We start from the raw sequence: 25678 nt of genomic DNA, 5'->3' as shown, positions 1-25678 counted from the left end.
GGAAGGGCGACAATGGTGTGTAAACCTTGGTGATTGGATCCTAATGTGATAACAATTCATATTGAATCCTAAAATAAAAGACATGAATGACCCTCTTAAAGAGAGAGGTCATCCAAAGTGTCCCGGTATAAATGTACATTGGTAGAGGAAGGGAATCATGTACTAGTCACTCATGTATCAACATAATCCTCTTAAGTCAAACATGGAAAACAATGATTCAAATGTAACAGTGATAGTTAATCTCTTCATTTAGGCCATTTGGGTAGAGGCTCCCAAGTTTGTCTATCCAAAAGGTTTCTCTTTGGTTGAGTCGCAGGCCCAAATCCTCATGGGGATTCGATTTCTTTAACACTTCACCCTGTGGTAAGTATTATGTAGGACAGTCCACGAGATCAGCAAAGGCACGTTGGAACGAGCACCGTTCGTGCATACGTACATGTAACACCAACTCGGCGGTGGCACGCCACTGGCGTGATGAGAGCCACAACCTGACTCAAATTAGATTTGTCATTCTTGAAGTGTTAAAGAAATCGAATCCCCATGAGGATTTGGGCCTGCGACTCAACCAAAGAGAAACCTTTTGGATAGACAAACTTGGGAGCCTCTACCCAAATGGCCTAAATGAAGAGATTAACTATCACTGTTACATTTGAATCATTGTTTTCCATGTTTGACTTAAGAGGATTATGTTGATACATGAGTGACTAGTACATGATTCCCTTCCTCTACCAATGTACATTTATACCGCGACACTTTGGATGACCTCTCTCTTTAAGGGGGTCATTCATGTCTTTTATTTTAGGATTCAATATGAATTGTTATCACATTAGGATCCAATCACCAAGGTTTACACACCATTGTCGCCCTTCCCGAACTTAGGTTTGGGACCCAAGGTAGCGCCTTCCGGGGGCTACCGCATGCGACTGGTGTATTTATGATAAATGTACATGATATATCCACGATTACACCCATTAGTTGTTTATGTAATGGTTTAGATACACATGCTACCCTTGCATGATTTTTTCCATATATCGCAGTGTGTCTAATATGCTTATTATTATCATTATTATTATCATAATGTTTGTTTATTTTATCTTTGACATTTTCACTCATTTATACACAATTGTCAGTATGTTTTCTATGTCTATTAGCCTTTTTTTCTCATATTCAATTTTCTGTTCTTTTCCTTCTACAATTCTACATTTATCAGTAGCTTTACTGTAAATTCTTTTTTATCTGGATTCCTGGCTTGAATTGCCTGATTGCATGGAGTGCAATCGTCAGTATGTTTTCTATGTCTATCAGTCTTTTTTCTCACATTTAATTTTTGTTTTTTTCCTTCTATAATTCCGTAATTATCATCAGCTCTACTGCAAATTCTTTTTTATTTGAATTCTTGGCTTGAATTGTCTGATTGCATAGAGTGTAATCGGCAGTATGTTTTCTATGTCTATCAGCTGTTTTTTTCATATTTAATTTTCGATTTTTTTTCCTTCTATAATTCCGTAATTATCAGCTCTACTGCAAATTCTTTATTTCTATGATTCTTAGCCTTGATTGCCTGATTGCATAGAGTGCAACTGCCTATCGGCATCGTGTCGATCAATGGACACATTTGGATCACGTGTTTATATTAGTATGAGTAACCTTGGGAACGCTGTTCCCTGGCAATGCGGAATGGCGTCCCCTGCTTGACCGCAATCCCAGCCTTAGTACACTCGTAGCTTTACGAGTACAGGTAAGCCTGCAGACCTCTAGAACTAGTGTCTATGACAAATTCTGAGACAACCCACTAAAACACATGTTGTTGCACCTACAGATTGAAGAATTGATTTGGTCAGGTTTCCAGACCTTTGATCTTGCGTGAAGTTGTTGTCAACTCCCCGCACATTTTTTCCACGGGCTACCTCGATCCCTTGAGGTAACTTTCCTTGGTTTTCTGATCATGTTCAAATTAACTGTGTTATTTCATTTACACATTATTTATTTTGGCATCTTTTCTTTTCCCTACTGTGTGGCTTCATTCACCTTTTCCATTTACCTTGCAACTCATCGAAAATTGGTATGTTATTTTTATATTGTTTTCACGCATGGTTATATTTTGTAACACAATCACGATTTTGTATGTTTTTCAAAACTTGATGCTTTTGGTATAAATGTTCCACAGTTTGTTTAAATTAGACCTGCCCTGATGAAGGAGCTGTATGCTCCGAAATGCATTGGCACTTCAGGTCTATAACAATTATGGGATGAGTTAGCCGCGGCCTCACTAAGATTTTATTAGTGACCAACTTGGAATTTTCTTTTTGATAAATGCATATTACTTTTGGATCCGACTAAGAGATTTATTTGGATGAGTTACATTCTGTAAATACAGTGAACATTTACTAGTTGACTCTAATTTTGCAAATTGCACTGCCCTTGGTAGGGCTTATACAGAGAGCGGCTGTGTGGCCAGGTTTGTTACCTGGTCTTCTGTATATTTTTGTGTTCCACGAGTCAGGGTGTCTCCAGACTCATCGTAGCCAGCTCCTGTGAATTTTTTGAAAGATGATTTATAACCTCAACCTTTTTTGATCTGTTTGAAAGTGAATTTAAACAAGTGGTGCCCACTTACTTACCTTCCTGCTCATAACGGAATAGTGCCAGCAAATTCCAAGAAAACACACAAAGGATCATGGATCTCCTTCACCAAGTGGGGTTCTCAATAAATGTGTGAATGTCAAAATAAAGGTTCATGGGGGCGAATCTGGACACAAAAAAGCTGTGCCATACTCATCACAAGGAAGGGCTAAGGTCCTTCTGACACAGCTTCCTTTTTATCAGCCCAACCAGTCCTTAACATTCAGCACAGTGATGAGACTTCTAGGAATTGCTTGCCGCATAATTGGGGAAAGCTAATATTAATTGAATCTTGATGTATGATCTGTTCTCCACTTTGTTCATTTGTGAAACCAAGCTTATCCTGAATATCATCAGGCTCATTCAAGCTAAAATGTAGACTGGACTCATATTTGTCTGCAACTTCTTATGTCATTCTCTCTTATGTTACAGGAGTCAAAATTGCTTGGAGTTCCGGTTACGTTTGATACTAGTTATCATAGGAAATTTGCTGAGCTATGTTTGGATCGACTAGTAGATGTCTTTCCTGGGAGCCATTTCTTGCCATTTGGGCAGCCAGTAGAGATGGGAGCCTTTGAGTACCTTGTTCTTCCTCTGGTACAAAAGCCTACAAGCTTCCTTATATCAATTGATTGTAGGTTTCCTGATATTACCGACAGATAGCCCAATTGTTGACTTTGTGATAACCTCAGGTGATTGCCATCATGTTATAGGAGCCCGATACAAACTAGCTATAAATGGTAATAAACAATCTAACATAACCAAAAGCAAATGGGAAGTGTCATTGGGCAAACAGAAGGACGATGATACTTGGGAGCGTGCTATGAAACATGTGTTCCTAGTCTTAATGAGAGATGCCGGTATACAGTCATTCCATCGAATGACAATGCATCTAACAGCAAACCATCGAATTATTTTCATCGAAATACCATTCCATGGAAAAAAAATTGGATTAGGGTTAGCTTAAGGGTTACATTAGGGTTGGGGTAGGGTTCACTTAAGGGTTACATTAGGGTTAGGGTTGGGAGGGGCTGGGGGGGGAGCCCCCCTAATATACAGAAAAACTTTAAAACTGTACAAGGAGCTGGCCAGTGCTGAAATTTCAGCACTGGACAGCGCCATGTAACATTATAAAGTTGCAAAAAAAAGCATGGAAATGCTACTTTTTACATGTACAAGTGCATTGTCATTGAAACCAGTCCATGTATATTGTCGATTGACTGGTTTCGATGGAATGGCACTTTTACATGTCAAATATAGGTTGTGGATGCTTTTACATTCAACGGTTTGTATTTGTTTCTTTTGTTTGTTGATGCCATTTTTTCGATGTGATCACTATAAACCAGATATGCCCATAAATTATTCCATTGAAATACCTTCACGAGTACTAACATACACTCGTTGCAACTTGCCAGGTTTCACTCGCATGAAGCTGGAGATTGCCAAAGATTTCATGCCTCAAACGCTGACTTTCTGCTCCCCATAACAGTGTTCTGGAATGAAATATGGCTAATAGTGATGGAAATAACCGAATTCAATATCTAGAAATCTCTTGAAATTTGTCGATTGGGATGCCTTCTGAAGCTTAACAAAAAAGATGCAAAATGTATTGGTTTAGCTTTGGGGCTTTTAAAGTCCTTGATTGCCAAATCCTGGATGAAGGTTTGTGTGCCAACAATGGAAAAATCATTGAAATATTGAATCTGGTGTAACATGTGGGAAACTGTGATCAATCAGAGTTATACTTTAGCAAGACCCTCCACCCGGCCTAGAGACTACGAGGGCTTCTGGCGTTATCTTGACTAGGCGATGTGAGAGATAAATATACTGGTCTCACTTCGGACATTTATCATTTAGTTGATACCTGGAACCAGAAAGTTCATTTGATTGACTATGTACAATTGTCTAAATCGACCGACTGTACTGTGACATTTGTTTTGGATATTGGTATTTACTAATAAAAAGAAGTTAAAACTGAACTGCAAAGAAATCTAGGAACTGTGGCCAGCCATGCTTGACTCCCCTCATGCAGGCTCAAGAATGCAATCCACAGAGGGTGGATAAAAGGGGCACCTGAATTACAAAGGAAAAACTCACAAGACAACCAGCCATCTTGCAAGGCCCCCACTATTACACATTCGGGAACAGATACGCGGCCTCATGTAGAGTGTTGCCTTTAGTTCCTTTGTTAGACATGGAAATCCTCATTAGGGTAGGGGTAGTTAGGTGTTTATCGAAATGGCATCTTGTGAAAAACCTTTACAGGGTTGTCCGCCTCACATTTCCGACCCATCACAATGTCCATAGAGAAACCACTTATAGTACGTAAGAAATCAGACCAAATGGGTAAAGAGAAAAATGACAATGAAATCCAAGCTGAGAGCTTGAGTTTTTATGACATGCCATTCCGTGGCCATTAAAGGTGAGTGACTATGTTGGCGAGGGAGGGAAGAGCAGAGGACAAGAAACGGTGGAGAAGTGGAAGAGGCGACATGGAGGTAGTAGCTGCTAAAGTCTGCATGTGATAGGGCCTTAAAAGTGATGTGTGGAGGAGGTGGTCTGACTTTGGTTTGGCCTGGCCCAGGTAGCAGACTGAACCAGAGAACCCAAATTGTTGTAAGGGTTCTGAGGCCTGTCACTACCGCTCTTCTTTCTTACACAGTCACTCCAGACATAGATGTATAAACCACATATAACTTTGCATTCCCCAGATCTATTCCTTGGGGGCAGAGGCTCGAAGCTTAAGCAAATCCATTCCAAGTGGGGTTTACTGGACTGCTTGAGCATATCCCAAGACCACAGTGCAACTAAGGGCACTTCTGAGTAACTGTACTTTTCTGAGGAGGAGGAGCAGTTCCACTGTTTAGATCCCAAAAGAGCCTTGAGCTTTTACGTCGCTAGGACGTCTGAGTTCTGAAAATCTGGGCAGCTGTGTGTAGCCCATTCATTGTCCCACAAAGGTCTAGCTGTAACTAAGCATACCCTGGCTTGTCGGATTATTCTTTGCATTGCAGAATGTTACCAGTCTGCGGGCAGGGATCTTCCTCCCGGCATCAGGCACACTCGACGAGAGGGGTCTCGGCATCTGTAGCCTTGTAGAAGCAAGTTCCCATTAGGGACATTGTTGTGCGGCCACATGGTCATCCTTGCAAACATTTACCAGGCACTGTTGTCTGGATGTTGCCCGCGGGGCTGATGCATGTTTTGGTAAGGCAGCTCTGCAAACAAAATCTACTATTGTAGCACTTTCTGCCAGCCTCTGTGGTCTTATCTGCTTGGAGAGTCTATCAGATTAGGAATCTGCGGGAGAAAAGCAATCCATTGAAAGAGAAATTACTTACTGTATGTTCTTTCTATGGATTCTTCTCCCGCAGATTCCTCATCGCCCCCACTATCCATCCATGCTCAGAAAGTTCTTACAGCTTGCGCATGTAAGCAAAGCGACGCCTGGTGATGGCTCTCAGGTGACTGCTTCTATCTGGGTAGTCATTTGTTTTAAAAATAATAATCTTTCTGTTTTCGAATTCTGCGGGGTCACCCCATTGGGATGTTTACCATTGTAACATTTTGTACAGGCTGGTTAGCCTTGCTTCCTATCGTTTTCTTCTGCAGTGTTCAAGCATGGGGGAAAAGGGAGGAACTGAGTTATGGGGTGTAGTGATTTGGTATATATGCGATGCCTGACATCACGCCTGGAGCAGACGAACGAGCACTCAGCAAGACGGATCGACAGCCGTGTCGAGGTCCACTACGCCCCTTGTTGGAAAGTTTACGAGCAGCAGAGCAGGATGAGGATATTTATCAGATGAGGAATCTGCGGGAGGTAAATCGATAGAAAGAACATTACGGGAAGTAATTTCTTCTTCAAGTACTTCTGTGATGTGATTGACTTCAACCAAATTCTTTTAACTTTCCAGAACATCAGTTTGGATCACTTCTATTTGGGAAGACAGAAAATACATTATTGCTGTTTATTCCACATTTGTGATTACCACATGCAAGGCAGGTTATGCTCCTTTCTTCCTGACTGCTTCTGATCAGGATGGAAGCTCTCCTGCCACTCACCACTTTTCTTTTAACCAACTGCTGATACGTATTTTTATTCCAACTCACTCTTCTTTGACTTGGACAATGCTTGTATAGGTCATTTACAACATTTGTTTCTCTCTAATTTCTCTCAAACACCTTGGTTCTTAGTTGCCGTCGTTTGGCTTTGGCAATACTGGTTCTTCTACCCTTGGTTCAATATTACCCTCCTTTGATTCTGAGAAAGTCTATGACCTTTACCAGTATTATGATACCCTTCTTGCCCAGAGTTCTTAGTCTGTTACTTTAGCTTCTTGGTATCAGTTCAGCATTCAAAAGCATTGTTACACTGTCCCTTTAAGTACTTTATATCAATTTGGTAATCAAATGTTTTGTTATACTGACCCATTAAGTTCTTTCTATCAGTCGGGTATTCAAAGGCATTAGATTGAGCAAGCGGGCGATCACTAAGCTTTCCGGGTCGTATACCGATAGTGAACTCACTGGGTGTTGCACATAGGTCTGCTCGCTCCGCTGCTTCCAGTTCCTCTACCTTTTCTGCTGCACGCCTCCTGCCAGCCTGCTTCATTCTGCTACCCGCGGTCCTCACCGGTCGGGAATGGAGCTCTCCTCGCTCCAGGGACACTTGGATGCCCGCCTGTCACACGGTCAACTTTACCCTGGAGAAAGCTTTCATAAACAACACGTCCCGCTGCACAACCTCTGCATCAGTGTTCTTCAAGGGGAAAGCTATCACCTGCAATGCTTCCCACTGCGCAGCCTCTGCAGACAGGATCATGGAAGGGAGAATCAGCCTTTAATCTGCTAATCATGGCAGTTCCGGCGTCTCCCACAGTTTCCTTCCACTTCAACTGCAACGTGGAGTTTCAGGATTCACTCCACCTCCGACTACTGCTCCTTCAGCTACTCCCTATGGCCTGCATTCGAGGGGGCCTTTTATACCTCTGTCTGCCTCTGGTGTGGGTCATTAAGGCAATTAGACTGCTACTTGCAATCTTGAGCCTCTGCATCCCTCTTCCTCGTCCCAGTACTTTGAGCATTGTGGGACTTGAAGTGCTCAATATTCAAATCCTCTTTTCTGTTCACAGTTTCCCCTTTACAGTAAGCCATTAGGATGGTATGGTGTTTGGGAAGTTAGTCAAGGGGTTTTCCCACCCCTCGTGACATGCTTCCCTCCAGCCATGTGATCCTACCGCAGAACACCACCCCCAGGCTTGGGATCAGGAGGTGTCTGCCTTTCCCTGACTAGGGGGGGGGGCTCTTCCTCCCCTTTCACACCCCCTGCATTTATATGCCTCCACCTTGCCCCCTTTCCTCCAACTCTAGCCTTTTCCCTTCCACTCCGACTGGCACCCCTCAGCACTGCACTTCTTGTTTACTGCACTTGCACAATCCGAATGACACAAGGCCTAGTAGGACCGTTATTGTTTTTTTCTCCCCTGTGCTCCTAGCCCCTCCTTTTTTGTCTAATGGTGCCTTGAGACACCTTTTGATGTGTAGTCGATTTATGAATAACCAATAAATAAAATAAATACATGAGAATTGCCCCAGGGCAGGTGTTTGTTTGTTTATTTTATTTATAAAGCACACCTGACCCAGAGGTAATTGGGCGCTGTTAGGACATTAGTGGTTACAAAGAGCAGTCACGGTAAGATTACACAAGGAAGATATATACATGTTATACAAATTATACAATCCGACGTTAAAGGTCATGGCAAAAGTACAGGTCAACGAATAAACAAATTATGCAGTCCATCAAAGCTCTGTGGTATTTACGGTTGTGACGGTTATATTTTGTTGAGTAGCCAATTGATAACATGGGGATCATCTGATTCATCACAACAGGGATACCATAAAATCTCCAACATCACTATCATGATTTAATAATGAAACCCAAATACCAATAAGCAATCATGCACGATGTTATGGCTTTCCAGGTATTACTCATTTGCCAAGTGTCTACCACAAGGGTGCTGATGAGGGTTATGTTCGTACTTGAAGCCCTAGATTTTCCTCAGTGTTGCCTTGACTTTGCAGTTATCTGATCACTTTGAATACCTTGAAAGTGAGGCTGCTGAGGCAGAAGAGGGAAATGATGCAGCTTCCTGGTTATGGCTGATTCTTGTGATGTGTCGCATGTATTGTGCAGAGGGACATTTCACATGTAAACCAGTGCAAACCATTATCTACTCATTTCATGCTCTGCGAAAAGGAACAGGATGGGCTTTGCCATCGTAGGCGAAGGTTCAGTAAGTAGGGAGGTCCAGGAGGGGAACTAGTGGATTGGGAAATGGGTGGAGTGGGGTAGTGGCCTGATGTCCAGGTGAGTGGAAGTAGTGGCTGTGGGAGGTGTAAATGGACAGGGATCCTGTGGGTGTGCCCGGACAGGCATCGGCAAGGAGGAGCTGAGCAGGGGAACAGAGAGTGTAAAGACATCCTTTGTGCAACACTCATCATGCTAGAGTTTCATTGCAAAAATCATTACATAAAACCTTCCTTGCTTCAAAGTTTTCATTATTTGCTATGGAAAAGGTGTAAATATCCATAGTGATGTCAGATATATCATTGGTGGGCTTTGGCCATTAAGCATTTTCTTTGTCTTTGGAAAAACCTACAGCGCATGGCAGAATGACCTGCTGCCTCCCAAAACCATATTGGTGTACATAGAAGATATTATTGCCATGTTTCATCACACAATGATATACTAGCTGTTGATGTTCTTTCGATCAGATTTTAATTGATTCCTCCATGCTGTTTAAGCTAAAGGTAGTTTTGTAAATGTTCTCAGGATGTGGGATGGGGTGTATGCTGCCTCTCAGAATGGGTTTACCACATACTGATATAAGCAAGTGATCAGGCCAGTAGGTAGGCATATTTTCTAGGTCCATATCATGAGGGATTTTAGAGAGTAAAAGATTTACACTGTGGCCTGCTTTGTAGCTATTGAGGGTACATTCAAGTGTTCAGTCCCAATAAGTAATTGGTTCCTTAATGTATCCTGTATCCTCTAGTTGATATTACCCATGATTAGTTTGTGCTGTGATATGATATGGTGGGTTATTTATAACACACTTAATACCCAGAGGTTTCTAAGCGGGGACCCGGGAATCGAACCTCTGTTGCTCTGTGTCGTCTTGCTTCCAAGGCGAGCACGTTGCTGCTGAGCAATCCTCCCGAGACAAAGTATTGTAGTGCGAACACCAGGTTTAAGAACTAGTTGTGAAAGGTTGTGTCAATTATGTGTCATCTGCAGATTGGGATTCTGGTTAGTGAGTCGTCATGGTTGAAAGCATAACAAGCAGCTAGTTAATTCAAAAGATGCAGTGGTTTTTTCTTCTATTCCTGATTCCTTGTGCAGAGTGACTGCTCCATTCCTGAGACATACTCGTCAGGAAATTCTGGCATTCTTATCCTTTTCCCCAACCATCACCCCTTCTCTCCTCTCCACATTTGTCATTGACTGCCAGTTTACCAGGCATGACATTTATGGTTTGTGAAAAACGACATGAGAGAAACACGACACCTTACCTGTGAATAGATCCCTCCATGGAATAACACTTTATGGCCCCGTATTTGGGCTTGTTACATTTCCTTGAAACTGTCTGAATGGTGTGTGGGTCGCTATATGGGAGTTTCTTCACGAAAGAGTTTATGCTTTAGGTCATACATCTCATTGTTCCTGTAGCTTTAGAAAGTTCTGTTTCTTCATTGACCGGAAAACATGGAAACTGAATTCATGGAGAGAATAATTCATAGGATGAAACAATGATACTGGTTAACATAATTTTAAACATTTGTTCTGTTTTCCTCTAGACCAAGAATTTGAGGCTGCAACACGAACAAGAGAAAAATAAAATCTTATCTGTAGCACTTCAGACGCTTGCATCGGAGCATCATGAGTTGGAGCAATCTTTGGTGAAAGGCTCAACACCACCACACGTAATTCTCAGTGACGATGAGTTCTATGATGCAGTCTCAGGTAAGCTGCTAAATCACCACAACTCAACAGCACAAGCTTAACGGTGAACAGATAGGGTGACTTGTATGGCATTAGCTTGTATTAAAATGTACAGTTGACCCCTCTCATTCCGTTTCAATAGTTCTCTCCAGTAAGATCCAGCTTCATTGTATACTGTGAGGAACCAGGAATGAGACAGAGACACATAGACTTAACGTTTTTTGGGCATAAACTTTTATTAAAGTGAACAGAGTTCGGGAATTGCCTCTCTGCCCCTACTTTTAGAGGTGTTTCCCTACCTACAACAAAAACTAATGGTCTGTCAAGGTCAGGATGTCCAAAGTAAAACCGTCCCGTTTGCGAAGGGCTATTCTGAGCCTCACATTCTAATAAAAGAAACTTTAATGTGAAAAGAGTAATGCCTTTGGCTTTCTGTGTTTGAAGGTCTTTCAAAAATGACTGTGCCATAAATAGTTTCTAGAAAAAGCAAAGTTTTTTAAACACATGATTCCACTCATGTGGAAAAGCCCATTACGATAACACGTGTTTCGGCATCTTGTGCCCTTTTCAAATCAGGGTATTAATTTAGTCAAAAACATGCAATGCTATTCTTAAAACCACATCTAAGTACATTTCAATCATGATAGAGATAGATGAGGGAGTGGGAAATGGAGTATAATTTTGGTGCACCCGCTTTCCAGCTCTGTGTACTCATTGAAGGTGGTCCACGCCACTTGAGAACAGAACGCGTGTCACATGGGCATTCGGTGCTGGCTAAGGCTTTGACATTTATTGGAAAAGACCTGTTGGAGATCGTGGGTATATCATGTGGGTAGGGCAAACAGAATTGTGCATTTCCTGAATGGAGCTGTATATCCATGCCCTCCAAGGCGGGAGGATGTACTGGTAGAACGTTCATTGTAGTGTAACCAACTAAATGTATCATACTGACTTTTCTGTATAATGATCTTTGAATAAAACCATATTAAAAACCCTGAAGTTTCTGTGCTCTGCAGCCACATTATTGGGACATATTATCCCAGTTCATTTCTCTGCTCATTTCTGCACAGCTGTATGGAAATAAACCTCTGTCTTTGCTGCCTGTATTCCTAATGGATTATTAGGTGGTGAGCTGTGGAATTCTACAATTTGGGGCCATCATGCACTGGTTTCACCATACCCAGTTGAGATGGTAACACAAGTAGCGAACACCCCCCTCTTCCCCCAGACCGACACACGATAGCTTTTAGGCACTAATTGTAATCTCTCAACGGGTTTTGAAGGAGAGCTTTCCATGAAAGTCAGTATTTCTTCTTGGGCTGCACAAAAGCCTGCATAATTTACATTTAAGAAGCAGTGGTGGAAATTCGAAGGGTCTGAACGAAAAGGATAAATCAAGCTTGTGTTAAATTAATTTAAAAAAAGGCGGTTGCTAGGGACATTTTCTGTGTACTTATAAAACAATGCAGAGATAAACCTTAATAGGTAGAGAAAATGTAAGATGAGTGCTGATGTCAAAGTCCTTTAGGAAAAGGAGGTGAGGGTGAGAGCCAATGGTGTTGTCAGGGACATTTAAATGGGATCCTGTCTTATGATAATGGATCCCAAAGAAGATATGGAATCTCTTAATAAATGCTAGCAAACAGATAATAACGAAAAAGTACCAAAAATGACTCCAGAAAAAGAACAAAATTTTTTTTGAGAGTAGCTCCCATCAGGGGAAACTGCTGCATACGTTATGTACATACATTATTTTCCATAGACTTGTAAATATGTAGATAATTGGAGCTCGATAATAAAAGGGACGTGTAGTGACAATTTGCAGTGGATGGTACATTTCACTTAATAAAGCTTTTTTATTTAAGACGAACATTAGAGGATAAGGGGAAAAATATAAAGCCACAGGAATGGGAGATTTTTTAGTTTGGTTTACAGACGGTTCAAAAAGATTTTGAGATCACCACAGAGGAGACACAGATGTAGACTAAACTATGATGGCTTGGAATACGCGTGTGCAGTTCTTATTCTATCTCTCAGTTGACAGACCGACATGAGCACGAGTTGAGAAATTATGCTACTGGAATAAATGTACTTGATTTTGGATATGAAAGGAAACAAAACTAGAAATGGCCTAGGAAATGACTTTAATAAAACCTTAATGAAAATATACCGATATAATGGAATAATTTCCAAAGTTGTGAAATGAATATAGTACTATGAGAATAATTGCAGTAGTGAAGGTTTATGGTTGCATTTTACCATACTGTTCAATATTATGTTGATAAAGATGGAAATATCATTTATGTTCATACTATGTTAAAATTAATAGACATTTTAAAAAATAAAGATTTTGAGAATCAAGAATAAGGGCCTAATAAGTGGCTTATACGAGGCAAATGCTAGACCTGGTACAAAAAGTTAAGTGAGGTCTAAGTCGCCAGCTCTATAATCAAAATTATAACTGCAATGATTAAGGTGCGGAAGATGCGGGCAAGGAAGTTATCTTTGATACATTAGGAAGTACAGGGCTAAGCTGCAAATGTGCTGCGACTGAGTGAGTGATTGAGGAATCCCAAGTGGCGCGCATGCAATCTTAAAGAAAGCTCCCAGTAAACACAACCGCAGAACGCAGCAAATGTGCAACATCAGGCTTAAACCCCATCAGGGAACGGAACAAGCCTGATAACCATACATCCATCTCATACCAGCGTATGACTGATTTATAACACAGGAACTATGCAACTACATACCACACTGAGATAGTTTCACAGTGTGGTTTCCGATGGAGCTGGTAGCATGCTAACCATTCATGCCCTATAGACACCACCTGGGGATTTGAGGATTTTGTGTAGAGACGTTCTTAGTGTGTGAGATGAGCTCATGAGCGATTATACTTGTCCAGGTATGTTAGGGTGTGACAGTTGCTGGCCTACTGAGAATATGTTACATGCTGTTAAAATGGCTCAGATGTGCATTGATACTGATAATTGCCATAGCCTGCCCAGAGAAGACTGATAAGGCTAAAATAATTAACTTTAGGTATAAGAAAGACAAGACCCACCACAGATCATCTGGTTTGCTTAAAGGTTTGGGTTATGCGTCATTCTGATATAAATAAGCTGCTGGAGGTGGCTCAGGACGCTGTAACAGCTGCCTTTGTGCAAGGGCTGTTTCCTAAGGTAGAAATGCAGCTGAAAAGTATTTGTGTGGGGTGGCAAATGAAGACTCTCTTTGAACGGGTTTCTGCAGTGAATCATTTTCTCTTGTCAGGAAAAGAAAGAACCTGAGTGAAAGTTATTAACACTTTAGTTGCAGAATTTACAGTGACGGTGAGGATTCATTGGTTTGAGTGGCATGGTGGGGCCAGTGACTACCTCTGGGCAAGGGCTCATGGTGTTGATGCCCCCACCAGTAATGCAAGTGGTTTTGTGTCAAGTAACATGGTATGTCACTATTGTAAGCAGCAGGGGCATTTTAAAGTATGAGTGCCCAAATCGCCCTCAGCTTGAAACAGCTGGCCAAGCAGTTGCTGCCTCAGCTGCTCCTTCTCCAAACGTAAATCCTAACCCCTTTCATTCATCAAAGAAACAGCAAACTAATGGCTAGGAATGTCAATGGGAACCTGATGTCCTCATAAAAACCTTGATAACCTATTAATCTGGAGGGACACTTTGTAGATGGTGAAATGAATGTGGAGTGTGCCATGTCTTATAGACACCGCTCTGAAATGGAGAATAAGGATTTGGAGAATATGCATTGTCTTCAGAAACAGTGTGAATGGTAGGGGTCTCAAACAATCCTTTGATTATCTGAGTAAAACATTGTTTACAGTATCGATGGGACCCATTTCAGATAGACATGCATTCCTGCCCATTGTCGGTAGTACATTTGTTAGGGTGTGGCTTATTGTGGATGTTACAGTGCACTATCCATAGTCCTCTGGATAGAGCGTTTTAGACATCCCAAATGTGCATGACAATGAAGGGATTGGTATGTTGCAAATAGAGCACGAAGAAGGCAAAAAGAAAAAGGCAGAAGAAACGGAGCAGGGCAATTTAGAAAAAATGTCAAAGGTGCCCCAAGAATGAGGTTCCCACCATGCAAACGAAGTAGGGTTAATTTGTAACCTAGACCCAGTTCACTTAGATTACCACAAAGCCATTACCCAAAACACCGTATTACTCTCTAAAACAGGAGGCAGACCAAGGGATTTCGATAATAAGTTGTTAGAACAAGGAATACATGTGCCAACCACAATCCCATAAAGAAACTTGGCCTTGAGGTTTATAGATTTGTACAAGATTTGAGAGTGGTAAATGCAGTGGTGGTGCTAACTTTTCCTGTGGTATCCAACCCAACAATCACATCGTCATATATACCACCCACAGCCACATATTTCACAGCTGTCGCTTTATGTTCAGCTTTTTTAAATTCCCGAAAGACTCAGCTAGTCTGCATCTCTTCCCCTTTACTCATTCTGAGTGTCAACATATGTGGACCTATTTGTCTAAAGGGTACACAAAGAAAACCCAACCCTCTGTTCACAAGCCATGAAGAAAGATTTAGATATTAGGTTTCCGGCCAGGGGTTTCAACATTGGTGTACAGTACATAGAAGACATTCTGATTACATCACCCTCATATGAAGTATGCAAACAAGACATATTAGTATTGATAACTGCCCTGGCAAGAAAAGGACACAAAGCTTCCAAGCAAAAGCTACAGTTATCTTTCATGAATGAAGTCAAGGAAAGGAGCCCAGGTCGGATCGAATTTGCCCATTCTCTCTGATATTAGGGCTGACTGCTTCCGAATTACGATTATTTCCCTTATCTTGACCCACCAGTACAACCGGCATGGCCCTTCCGGGGTCTTCCAGAAGTTAACCCGATTTATTCTTGAAGCCATTAACAAGTGCAGACGCCCTACCCATGCCTCTGGGGCCAGACATGGGGAGGGTGTCGTCTTCAGGTACATCACCCAGGACCAGTGTCAAAGGGCACCCAGAAAGCAGGTTGCATGTTACATCTTTAATTCTGGAGCGGACCTCTTCCCAATAGGTCTGCATGATCGAACACGACTGCATATGCGCTAAGGTCCCCAGTTGGCAACACCCCATGCCAGCAGCAGTCTGAATACTCTGGACGGATCGCATGCAGTCGCTGGGGGAAGTCATATACCACCGAAAGCACACTTTTAGGTCCCCATCTTTTATGAAAGCGCATCCTTCATGAGCACGGACCCAAATTCGCTAGCAAGATTCCCCAGGGATGTCTAGCCCAAGCTTACGCTCTCAGCGAAGCATATACATGAGCTTATCCCCTTTCTAGTAAGCAGTAGCAAGTAGAAACCTTCGATGACTCTAGCCCCTCTTGCACCCAGAGTTCTAGCCCCATGGGAGGGCAGCATCTGACCTGTTTAACTTGGCTATTGGTGATCCAGAGGCATAATTGGGAATTAACGGAAACACTCTGTTTCTAACGGGGCACATTTCTCTTTGCATTCTAAAAATGTGAGGGGAATGCCATCCTTGTATAAATCTCCCAATCAGAGTGTCCCTTGTAATTCCCAGTGAGCAAACGCCTTGTTTAGACCCGGAGTGAACGCGGGATTCCGAAGGACCAGAGAGGGAAGACCCAGTCCTGCTTGGGATCCCTGCTGAGCACACGCTTTATCCCAGTTTTGCAGGGTGGTATTCGTGGTTATGAGAAGGCCCTGATGAAGGTGTTGCTCTTCTTTGGGAAGAAATGGGAGATTAACTAGCTAACATGGGAGCAATTTTGTTAAATAACTTTCCATTTTGGAGACCCTTTGTCTGAAGCACAGTCTAGCACTGGTGCAATCTGAACTGCTCGAGTATCTCTGTAATGAAGGGACATTGGCTTCCTGCCCCCTTTGATCTGAGGATAAGCCTGTGTGGGATTCTGGGGCGGGGCGGCAGCGGTCTATGCCCCATTGCCTTCTGAAGCTAAAGAAGGACCCGCTCCAGTGCTTGAATTGGGAACATCTGAAAAATATAAATTTAGTTTTGGGAACAGTGTCATTTTGGTTGCACTGATCCGACCAATCCACAAGATTTCTTGTAGATCCCAATGCTTCAGCATTTCTTTAGCTTCCTTCCAGAGTGGGTAAATATTAGTTCTCATGAGGGACTCATATTTTGGCAATAGCCATACTTCCAGCTAGCCAATCTCCCGGTCTGCCCACTGGAAAGGAAACATAGACTTCAAAGCTTCTACTACTTTGGGAGGCTTTGTTATGCGTACGCCAATGGATTTCCCATGATTAATATGAAAGCCTTATATTGAGCCGAATAGCGCTAGCAATTTCATCAGTACCGACAGAGAAGCTATCGGGTCTCAAAGGAAGCATAGGACATCATCAGCATATAATGCCACCTTGTGGCTGATTTCCCTCCCCCCATCGGTGAGCCCTGAGATCCGGGGGTGAAGGCGAATCCTCTGTACCAGGGGCTCCATTGCAAGAGCGAATACTTGTGGGGACAGAGGGCAGCCCTGTCTAGTCCCCTTTCCCAGGGGGACCATTGGCCCTTCATCTTAATTGTGGGGATCCGGCAATTTGCCACAATGAGCTTAGAAAAACTCAGGCCAAAGCCATATGCCGGTAGACGTAACCCCATATAATCCTTGGTCATACTATTTATTTATTTTTATTTTATTGTGTTCCACATCACAAATGTACTTTTAACACATTACATAGTAAATATACATAAAACCAATCACGAATAATAACCCATACAAATACAATACCAAATTCCCATTTCATACAATTCACAATCTTAAAGTATTGCAGCATTCTTTAAACATTCTAAAACATGGATAGACATGCTTAGTTCATTACAATTTAGGATCCTCCTCCACAGCTCTTCATCATATGAGTACCTTCTCCCAGAAAAAAAATTGAATTCTCAAAATGTCCAAATTGAGACACCCAACACATAGATGCTTTAGAGTCTCGATCTCAGTCTTACAGTGACGGCACTGTCTCTGGTCTCGAGGAATGTTAAGGCGTTGGCCCAGTATTTCATTAGTTGGTGCCATATTCAACCTAATTCTTAATAGTTGAGACCTGAAGCTTCTCGAAGGGTGTTTTTCAAATAGGGAGCAAGTACATTGAAGCTTTTACAAGACCACACAAAAGAGTCCCCAAAACATTTAGCATCCATGATCGTTGATCTCACGTTTGGCCAGATGTACCTACAACATCTTAACTTGGCCACTTTTGGTGTAAGACCCAATGCTTCGAGTGAGATGTCTGCCTGTAAGAGCATAGATTGACAATTTAGGACCCACTCATTAAGAACTCTACAAGCACCCTGTATCCTTACATGGTTAAGTTTCTCCAAAACCGAGGCCATTGGAGGATTCAAAATGTTTTAGAGCTGGAGTTTCGGCCAATCCACCGTAGTGTGGACAGGGAGCTGTCCCAGCTCAAACAAAATACCTGCAAGGGGAACTGACTGTGGCAGTTGCAAAAAACCTCTCCACAAAGCACCCTCCAATTTTGGCCAGTTTATAAACTGGCTCCTGGTTTTTGCACCATAGATTAGTTTTGGAACCAGTTGCTGCTTATATAATTTCAATGCTGGCAAGAGTGAATATCTACCAAATTTACCATCGAAAACTCAGTTTCGCAAGTGCCCCAAGGTAGTTGGCCTTCAGATCTTCTTGCAGCTCAGGACCCTGTAACTTTGTCATAAACTGAAAGGCCAAGTAAACAAACTTGTTCACTACTTCAAGCTTGCCATTTTCCAAGGACCAGTGTACAGTTTTACAACTTTTCCCCCCCATTTAGAAAAGCACCTTTGATTTTGCTGTGTTTAATGAGAGATCCAGTCTCCCCAGAAATCCCTCTACTGCTGATAGAGCTCTCTGTAGACCGATATATAATAAGTACTGGATTACCAGGAAACCTAGTCTGGAGGGGAAGGTATTGAATGTACTGAGATGATCTCCCAGCCCCAAGAGATAAAAGCAGAAAAGGAACAGGGCCACTACTGGTCAGAAAAGTAGTTAACCCACGCTATATCACTAACCGCCTGTGCCTGCAGATAAGCCTGGGCCCCTGGTGCATTTATTAGGTTCCGAAATGTCCTGCTCTTATTACCTGACATACATGCCAACATTCTCTCATCATCTTTGATTAACAGGACACATTTTATACCTTTCACCCAATTCCTATAAGTTTGTCTTAATCTCCGAACCTCATCCTTATAGTCTCCCGGCGAGGACCTTTTGAGGAGCCTTACCTCTCTATGCAGTTGTTTTTTGTGTTCCTGTATCTCTAGATCAAAGGAACAGGTTCCTTTCAACTTATTCTGCCCCTGGTTTAAGCCTCTGTCTGAGGTTAACCTACCCAGCAACTCCCCTATTATCTCTGGGAAACCCTCTGTCGTGTATAAAAATGCCATCTTGGCTATGGGGAGGTTTACTATTTCCCCCAGAAAAACGTTTGCTAATCGTGGGACCCATTTTACCTCATGCTTGCCTGAAGTAATTGCCACTGTCATACTTTCGGGCTCCCTGATCTTCATGGGGCCAAATACTCTATATACCAGCAGGGAATGATCGCTCCAAGGCATTAATCTAACTTTTAGGGTATCCCCTCTCTCGACTAACTCCTGTGATACAAAACATAGTCCAATGGCATCTTCCATAACCCGTTCTGCCATGTAAAAGCAGGAGGGATGTCCATTTGTATGTTACTATTCACAATTAATAGGTTCCATATCGCAAGCTCTCTCCTGATTCTTCTGCCTCTCTCCTTTGCTTCTTTACCCACAGTTTTCCTATTTTGATCCCAGTACCACTCATCCTCTAGGCATTCAGCTTTGAAATCTCCCACAATTATCACAGAGGCCCAATCTACTGGGAACTCACCCAGCAGTGTAAATGACAAAGCTGTCAGGGCCTCCTCCAACTGGTCTTTTATGGGACTGAAATTAACATTTACCAGGAAACGTTTACTTAGAGGCCCGCCCCTGTACTCTTCCCATTCCAACAGGACCACCAAGATGTCTAGCCCATCTAATTCAATTGCCTGCATGCTAACTCCCAAGGACCGTTTAACAGCTGTTAATAATCCCCCATACGGCCTCCCCTTCAGGCCCCTGCGTGCCCTAATGTATGCAACATCAAAACCATCTATCATTGGTATGTCCTGCAGAAAAGTTTCCTGTAAACAAATTATGTCGAATGATACAAATAGATCGCAATTGTTCATAATGTTCTTATAACCTCTGTTAGGCAGAAACCTGTGCAGTTCCCTTAGGGACCACTGCAAAAGGCTCAAGACTACAGGTGTTGGCAGTAAACCCAAATGATAGCAGTCTGCACCAACCAGATGTACCTGGTAGCTGTGGCTGAGCAGCCAGACTTCCCTCAAGAAGAGTTAGACAGTATATAGAGTATACAAGATAGGTACCAAAATACAGTAGCACAAGCAAACACTGACCAGAGCTTTTGGTATCAAGTATATAATTATTTATTTAAAGACACACTTAGAAACACTCTAGCACTATTATTTTAAGCAAGTTCAAAAACAGTGACTATTAATATATATACATCCCTTATTCCTTATTAGACAAGTCTTAGTTAACACCACTTATTTCCAGACAGAGGTGTGCGCTTAACTAAAGATGGCACTCTAATAAGTTAAGAAAGAGGGATGGAAAAGGCATTAATTAGAAACAGCACACAACTCAATACTTTAGAAGCACTCAGCAAGGCAGAAAAGTCAAAATCTACTTGTGAGCAAAAATTTCAGTGGCCAGGCTCCCTCTTGGAGAGAGCAGAACACCAATGTGCCCAAGATCACAGTTTAAAAAGGCTTGGAAAGTCTTGCAGAGAGTTTAAAAAGGAATCAGTTCAGCTCAGAAAAGTTCAGTTAGCCAGCCTAGGGCCAACCCAAGTGGTAAGTTGAGGATTTACGAGACACCCCACACAGACCGTTGCGAGGGAGGCCAGGCGGACACAGTACCTTGAATGTGGAGAGAATCCTCCAGCGGGGGGCAGTTGTTCCTGGCAGTGGATGCAAGTCACAGCGTCGTCCAGAGGAAGAGAAGACCTCGACGTGGAGGAAAGCTGAAGGTCGTTGCACTGCCAGGGAAGAAACCAGCCGCAGTGTTCTCCGGTAAAAAGGTACTACCCTTTTATTCGCGGTAGTGGAAAAAATGGTGTCCCGGTTGCCGGGGTGCTTGGCACAGGCAAGGCGGCCACGAGATGGTCCGGGAAGGCGGAAAGGCGGGCAAACTGGTTATCCCCACCAATCAAAGGAAGAAGACTCTTCGGGATGAAGATCTCCTCTGTCGTTGGAAGAAGTGGTGAGTCGGTTCAGCAGGGCTCCATCGGTGGTGTCGTCGTTGCAGGTCGGCTCAGCTTCTCCCTCTTCGGATTCTTTAGTCCTTTGGCTCACCACTGGGCCAATCACACAAGAGTGCGACTTGAGTTGCCGAGGCAACTCAGTCCAGGGTGCCTAAACCCCCTCCCACACCCCCTGTGGTACCCAGACAGAGTGGAACCACTTTTGGAGGCTTCTGTGGAGAAGCCCGCCAAAAAGTGGAACAAAGGGCTCGACTTGGGTTGGAGTCACAGAATCGAACACAAATGCCATTTTGGAACCGAGTTCTGGCAAAAAATACCAACCGGTGAATTAATATTAAATAAACCGGCGGTATGTTTGAGGTTATGTTGAAAAGTATTAGCCTCGAACAATGGGAAAATACGATAGGAATATATTCGCGGTTGAATATAAAAAGTAGTATCCACTGCCACCAGCCAAAACTCGCTCAGGGGGGACTGGACAGTGCCCCCTCGAACAACAGACCTAGGGGCAATCGAATTGCCCCTACCAGTACGCCCACAATATGATGGTTTGTACTGGTTCTGTTCACAATTTAGGACTAGTAAAGTCAATGGTGACTTTACATGCCCTGGGAGACAGTAGTCAGTCCCAGGGTACAGAGTCTATGTTTGGGGATCACTATGACACCCTGTGTTACGGCACGGAGGGTGCTGTGTAACACGCATACCAAAAACACATGAAGCCCTATGGAGTAAAAGACCCCATAGCCCATCAAACACATTCAAAGTCAAAGGATATCTCAAATCATGTCTAAGAGTGGGAGAAAACAGAGTCTCACTCTTAGCAGGAGAAAAAAATAAACTCCAAAAATCCAGCAAAGCTGCTGGGGGACTCACTAGGTTTGGGAAATTAGCCTTAAAAGAGAATTCTCCCTAACACTCTAGAATTCCATGTAATAAGTGATCAGTTGGACCATCATGTGTAATGTTAATATCTGCCCCCCTCCCACCCTTCCCATGAACCCTCCCTTCTCCCTTTCATTGGGTCTTGTGAATAGCCTCTTGAGCTATAGATCTCCTTGTTATAGGTGCCACTAGTTTGTTTCATCTTTCCCTTCCTATCTTGATAAATTGGTGCCAAGCTTGATAAGATCGAGGGTCCTGTAACGGTTACCTCGAAACCCAATGTCAAGAAGCGCTCTCTCTCAGCCATGATAATTTCCTTTGTTAAAGGAGACCTCAATTGGAGCTTTAGCGTATCCAAACAGCCGTCAAACACAGATTCGACAGTTCTAATGTCCACTGTTGATAACAATCTCAAATTAGGGATTTCATGCATTAAAGCCAGGATATAATGTCTGTTCAACGGGTACCTATTGGAACTCTCGTCGGTTCAAGAAAAAACACAGGTAGTAGTCTTCCTTTGCCACTTTTTCTGTAGGATTGTCATTCTGTTGCTGCAACCATTTTTTAGGGGACCTTCTCTGCGCCACCTCCCTGATTCCAGACCCCCTAAGGACTTCAGCAGACTTACTTTTTGGGTCACCCAAACCTATTTCTTCTACTGTCCTTGATGGTGGTGCTGGCATAGTCAAATGGACCTCTGTCAAAGGACACTCCCCTGGTAGAACCTTAACCACCACCGGTTTTGCAAATATCACATAGAGTTTCTCTACCTTTGGAGGCTGACTCTTTGGACCCTCTAAGGGGGGTGTTCCATCATGCATGTCCTGTGGGCCATGTAGGGTGACCACACTACCCTCCCTTAATAAGCAACACTTCTCGAAGCCCTTACCCTCCCCATGGTCAATGTTAGAGAAATCCTCAATGCCCACAACTGCTCACCCTCTAAGCCATCCCAGTCCACCGGGTATACCGAAATGTTACTTAAATCAAAGGAGAGGCTGTCCTCCTCCTGTTTATCTGCACCTAATGTGGGGTTCCCCAGTTAAACTATTCTTGCCCTCTCTTTGTTAACTACTCCAGTCTTCATTTGGAAAAAATCTCTTGTTTTCCTCTCCAGTGCGTCCCTGTCAGTCTGCATGTGTTTATCCAATTCCATCCTTAAGTTCCGCAAGAATTTCCTAGACCCCTTCTTCTGCTGAGTAGAGGGGAGCTTACAATTTTTAAACTTTTTTTTGTTTCTGCCCCGAACTCTTTTCGTTGCCAAGTGTCTTACCCTTGGGGCTACTACTCGGGGGCTTAATTCCCTGATCTAATGCCAAACCAAGGCAAGACACAGATGGAGGGCCTATAACAGATTGTTCTGCTGCCTCTTCCTGGACAATCAACCCTCCCCGCCCTAGGGCCCTCCTTTGCCACCAGGCCTTCTGTGTTTATGGGCACCACCTACCCCTTTCTCCATAGAGCCTGCTCCTGCCAAACCGTTGCCTTTCAGATGCAGAGTGTTAAAAACTGACACTGCCATAATATAGCCCTCTAGTAATTGCACCTAATTCAAAACTTCCTTAACTGATTTCCTAAGGACCCGATTTCAAAATGTAACGTGTCATAACCTCTACCCATAGAATCCATGATTCTGGACAGGATTGGAAATGACAGTTCATCTAGGAGGGGCGGCTGCTCCTGAAGGGGGCCGTCTTTTATACCCTCTGAACCTACTTTCTCTGCATCGGGACCGCTCCCCGTACTATTTGTGTTTGGTGTCATTCCCAACCCTCTTTGGCATTCCCCCTCACCCCTTGATAAGCCCAAGCCCGATAAGCCATCACCCTAAAAAATTGCTGGTAAGGTGGAGTCTCTCAGTAACCCCTTTCGCGGAGTGGGGATTCTGGGATTAGCCATTCTTTGGATTTTAAATCCAATAACCCTTGAGCTTTCCTAGATGACTCGTGTGAGAGCAAAGGTGCCAGGATTGAATTATCTAAAACTAAATCAATCTTCCCCATCACTGCCTCTGACACCATGGAATTCGCATTCAATTCAATGTTAGAGAGAACCCGATTTATGTTCCCCACAACCTCAGCCATAGAATCCAATGATTTTGTGGGTCCCTGCATGGCGTCCTCCTGAACCTCCTTCTCTAACTTAGAGGCTCTAGGTGAACTACCTGTCGGGATGTCTTCATCTGTCATGTGTGGAGCACTACCAACATCCACTGGGGGCAATTGGGAAGGCAGATGGAGAGTGATTACTACCTGAGGAGGACCCCTACCCCCCTGATGTGAGGCCTCCTATGGCAAACCACCCATACTTCTGAGTGTGACACCCATTTATTGCGTTTCGGTCTTGTAAATAATTTTTGCCAGATAATTATCCAAGAACACTGCAAAATGATTTGATTTAGATCTTACTCGGTACAAAACTGCTAATATATAAAAGTTTTTTGAAAGGTTATAAAAATGTCCTAATGTATCCTTAAACTATAAAAGAGTGGGCTGCCCGCTTTGGTGTCTAATGCCCGTTTTGCCACCCGGAGGTCTCAGCGAGAGTGCCGGAACCCCTTCAGAACATGTTCCTTCTCCCTCGCCGAGACCTCACTCTCGAAGCGGGATTGATTAACTTTTCTGGCCCTCCCAATCGCAGCCGATTGCTCGGTTACGGTTCCCCTGATCACAGCATTCCCAGCGTCCCACACCATTCTGAATTCTAGATCCCTGATATCATTCTCCCGAAAGTAATTAGTTATGGCTTTTGAAATGTGGGTTTTCATAGCAACGTCCCTGAGAATAAAGTCATTTAACCACCAAAGGGACAAGGCCTGGGTGAGATTGGGATCAGGTCTGCAGTGAGTTTAATCAGAGCCTGATCGGAGAGGGCTTTAGGATGAATGTCTATCCCCACCACTGTCGGGATGACAGTAGACTCTATTAAGAATATATTTATCCTTGAGAAACCCTTTTGAACCGCTGAGTAGAAAGTATATTCCTGCTCTCCTGGGTGGAAGAAGCACCAGGGTATCAAGTAATAATGTCCTTATACATAATGTCCCCATGCATAATTTTGCCGGGAAAAAACATTGGCGACATTTTATATATATATATATATATATATATATATATATATATATATATATATATATATACACAGAATGTGAAAACACTCAAGTCTCATTCAGCAAGAAGATCACTAAAGCAAGAGAAGTAATAGCGAGCACCCAACTTAATAAAATCAAGTACCAACAACCACACATGAATAAGTCAATAGATCACCTTGACAAATTTTGTTTTCAAGAGATCACCACTGCTGATATGCTTAACACTCTGGCATCAAAGAAACCTTCAGAACATATTCTCCCGCCTAAAATCATACTCGAAAATGCTGATATCTTTGCACCATTGTTTACGAAAATGGTTAATGCCTCTTTCTGAGATCAAATGGTACCCAAGAATATAAAAAAGGTGACCATTACCCCACTGGTCAAAAAACCTAACTTAGACCAACGAGAGCCAGGGAATCTAAGACCCATAACCAACTGCAACTTCATACTAAAAATAATGGACAAAATTGCAACCTCACAACTGCAAACTTATGTAGAGAACAATGGTTTACTACTTCACCAGCAATCGGGCTTCCATGCTGCCCATAGCACCGAAACAGCGATGCTGATTATCATCGAAAGGGGCAATACTGGTCTGCTTATCTTGCTAGACCTTGGTGCTGCGTTTGATCTACTAGACCATCAGCTACTACAAGAAGCACTAGAGAAAATCGCCAATTGTTCTAGGTAAGCCATAGGCTTGCTAACGTCATTCTTGGCAGACCACATC

General features: G+C 43.0%; 1 protein-coding gene across 9 annotated transcripts in view; it reads left to right on the top strand.

Annotated features, from left to right (window-relative positions):
• Positions 1–25678, top strand: part of OSBPL1A (oxysterol binding protein like 1A) — a 2815351-nt gene that overhangs the window by 1457910 nt on the left and 1331763 nt on the right. For all 9 annotated transcript variants that reach the window (XM_069620918.1, XM_069620915.1, XM_069620919.1 and 6 more), the window contains one exon: positions 10483–10648. In XM_069620918.1, coding sequence (XP_069477019.1) covers positions 10483–10648 — 166 coding nt within the window. The remainder of the gene's footprint in view (positions 1–10482; positions 10649–25678) is intronic.

The sequence above is a fragment of the Ambystoma mexicanum genome, chromosome 5q (assembly GCF_040938575.1).
Source record: "Ambystoma mexicanum isolate Mex_15411 chromosome 5q, UKY_AmexF1_1, whole genome shotgun sequence".
NCBI lineage: Eukaryota > Metazoa > Chordata > Amphibia > Caudata > Ambystomatidae > Ambystoma > Ambystoma mexicanum.
Note: the sequence above shows the minus strand (reverse complement) of the source record. Positions and strands in the feature narration are given on the sequence as shown.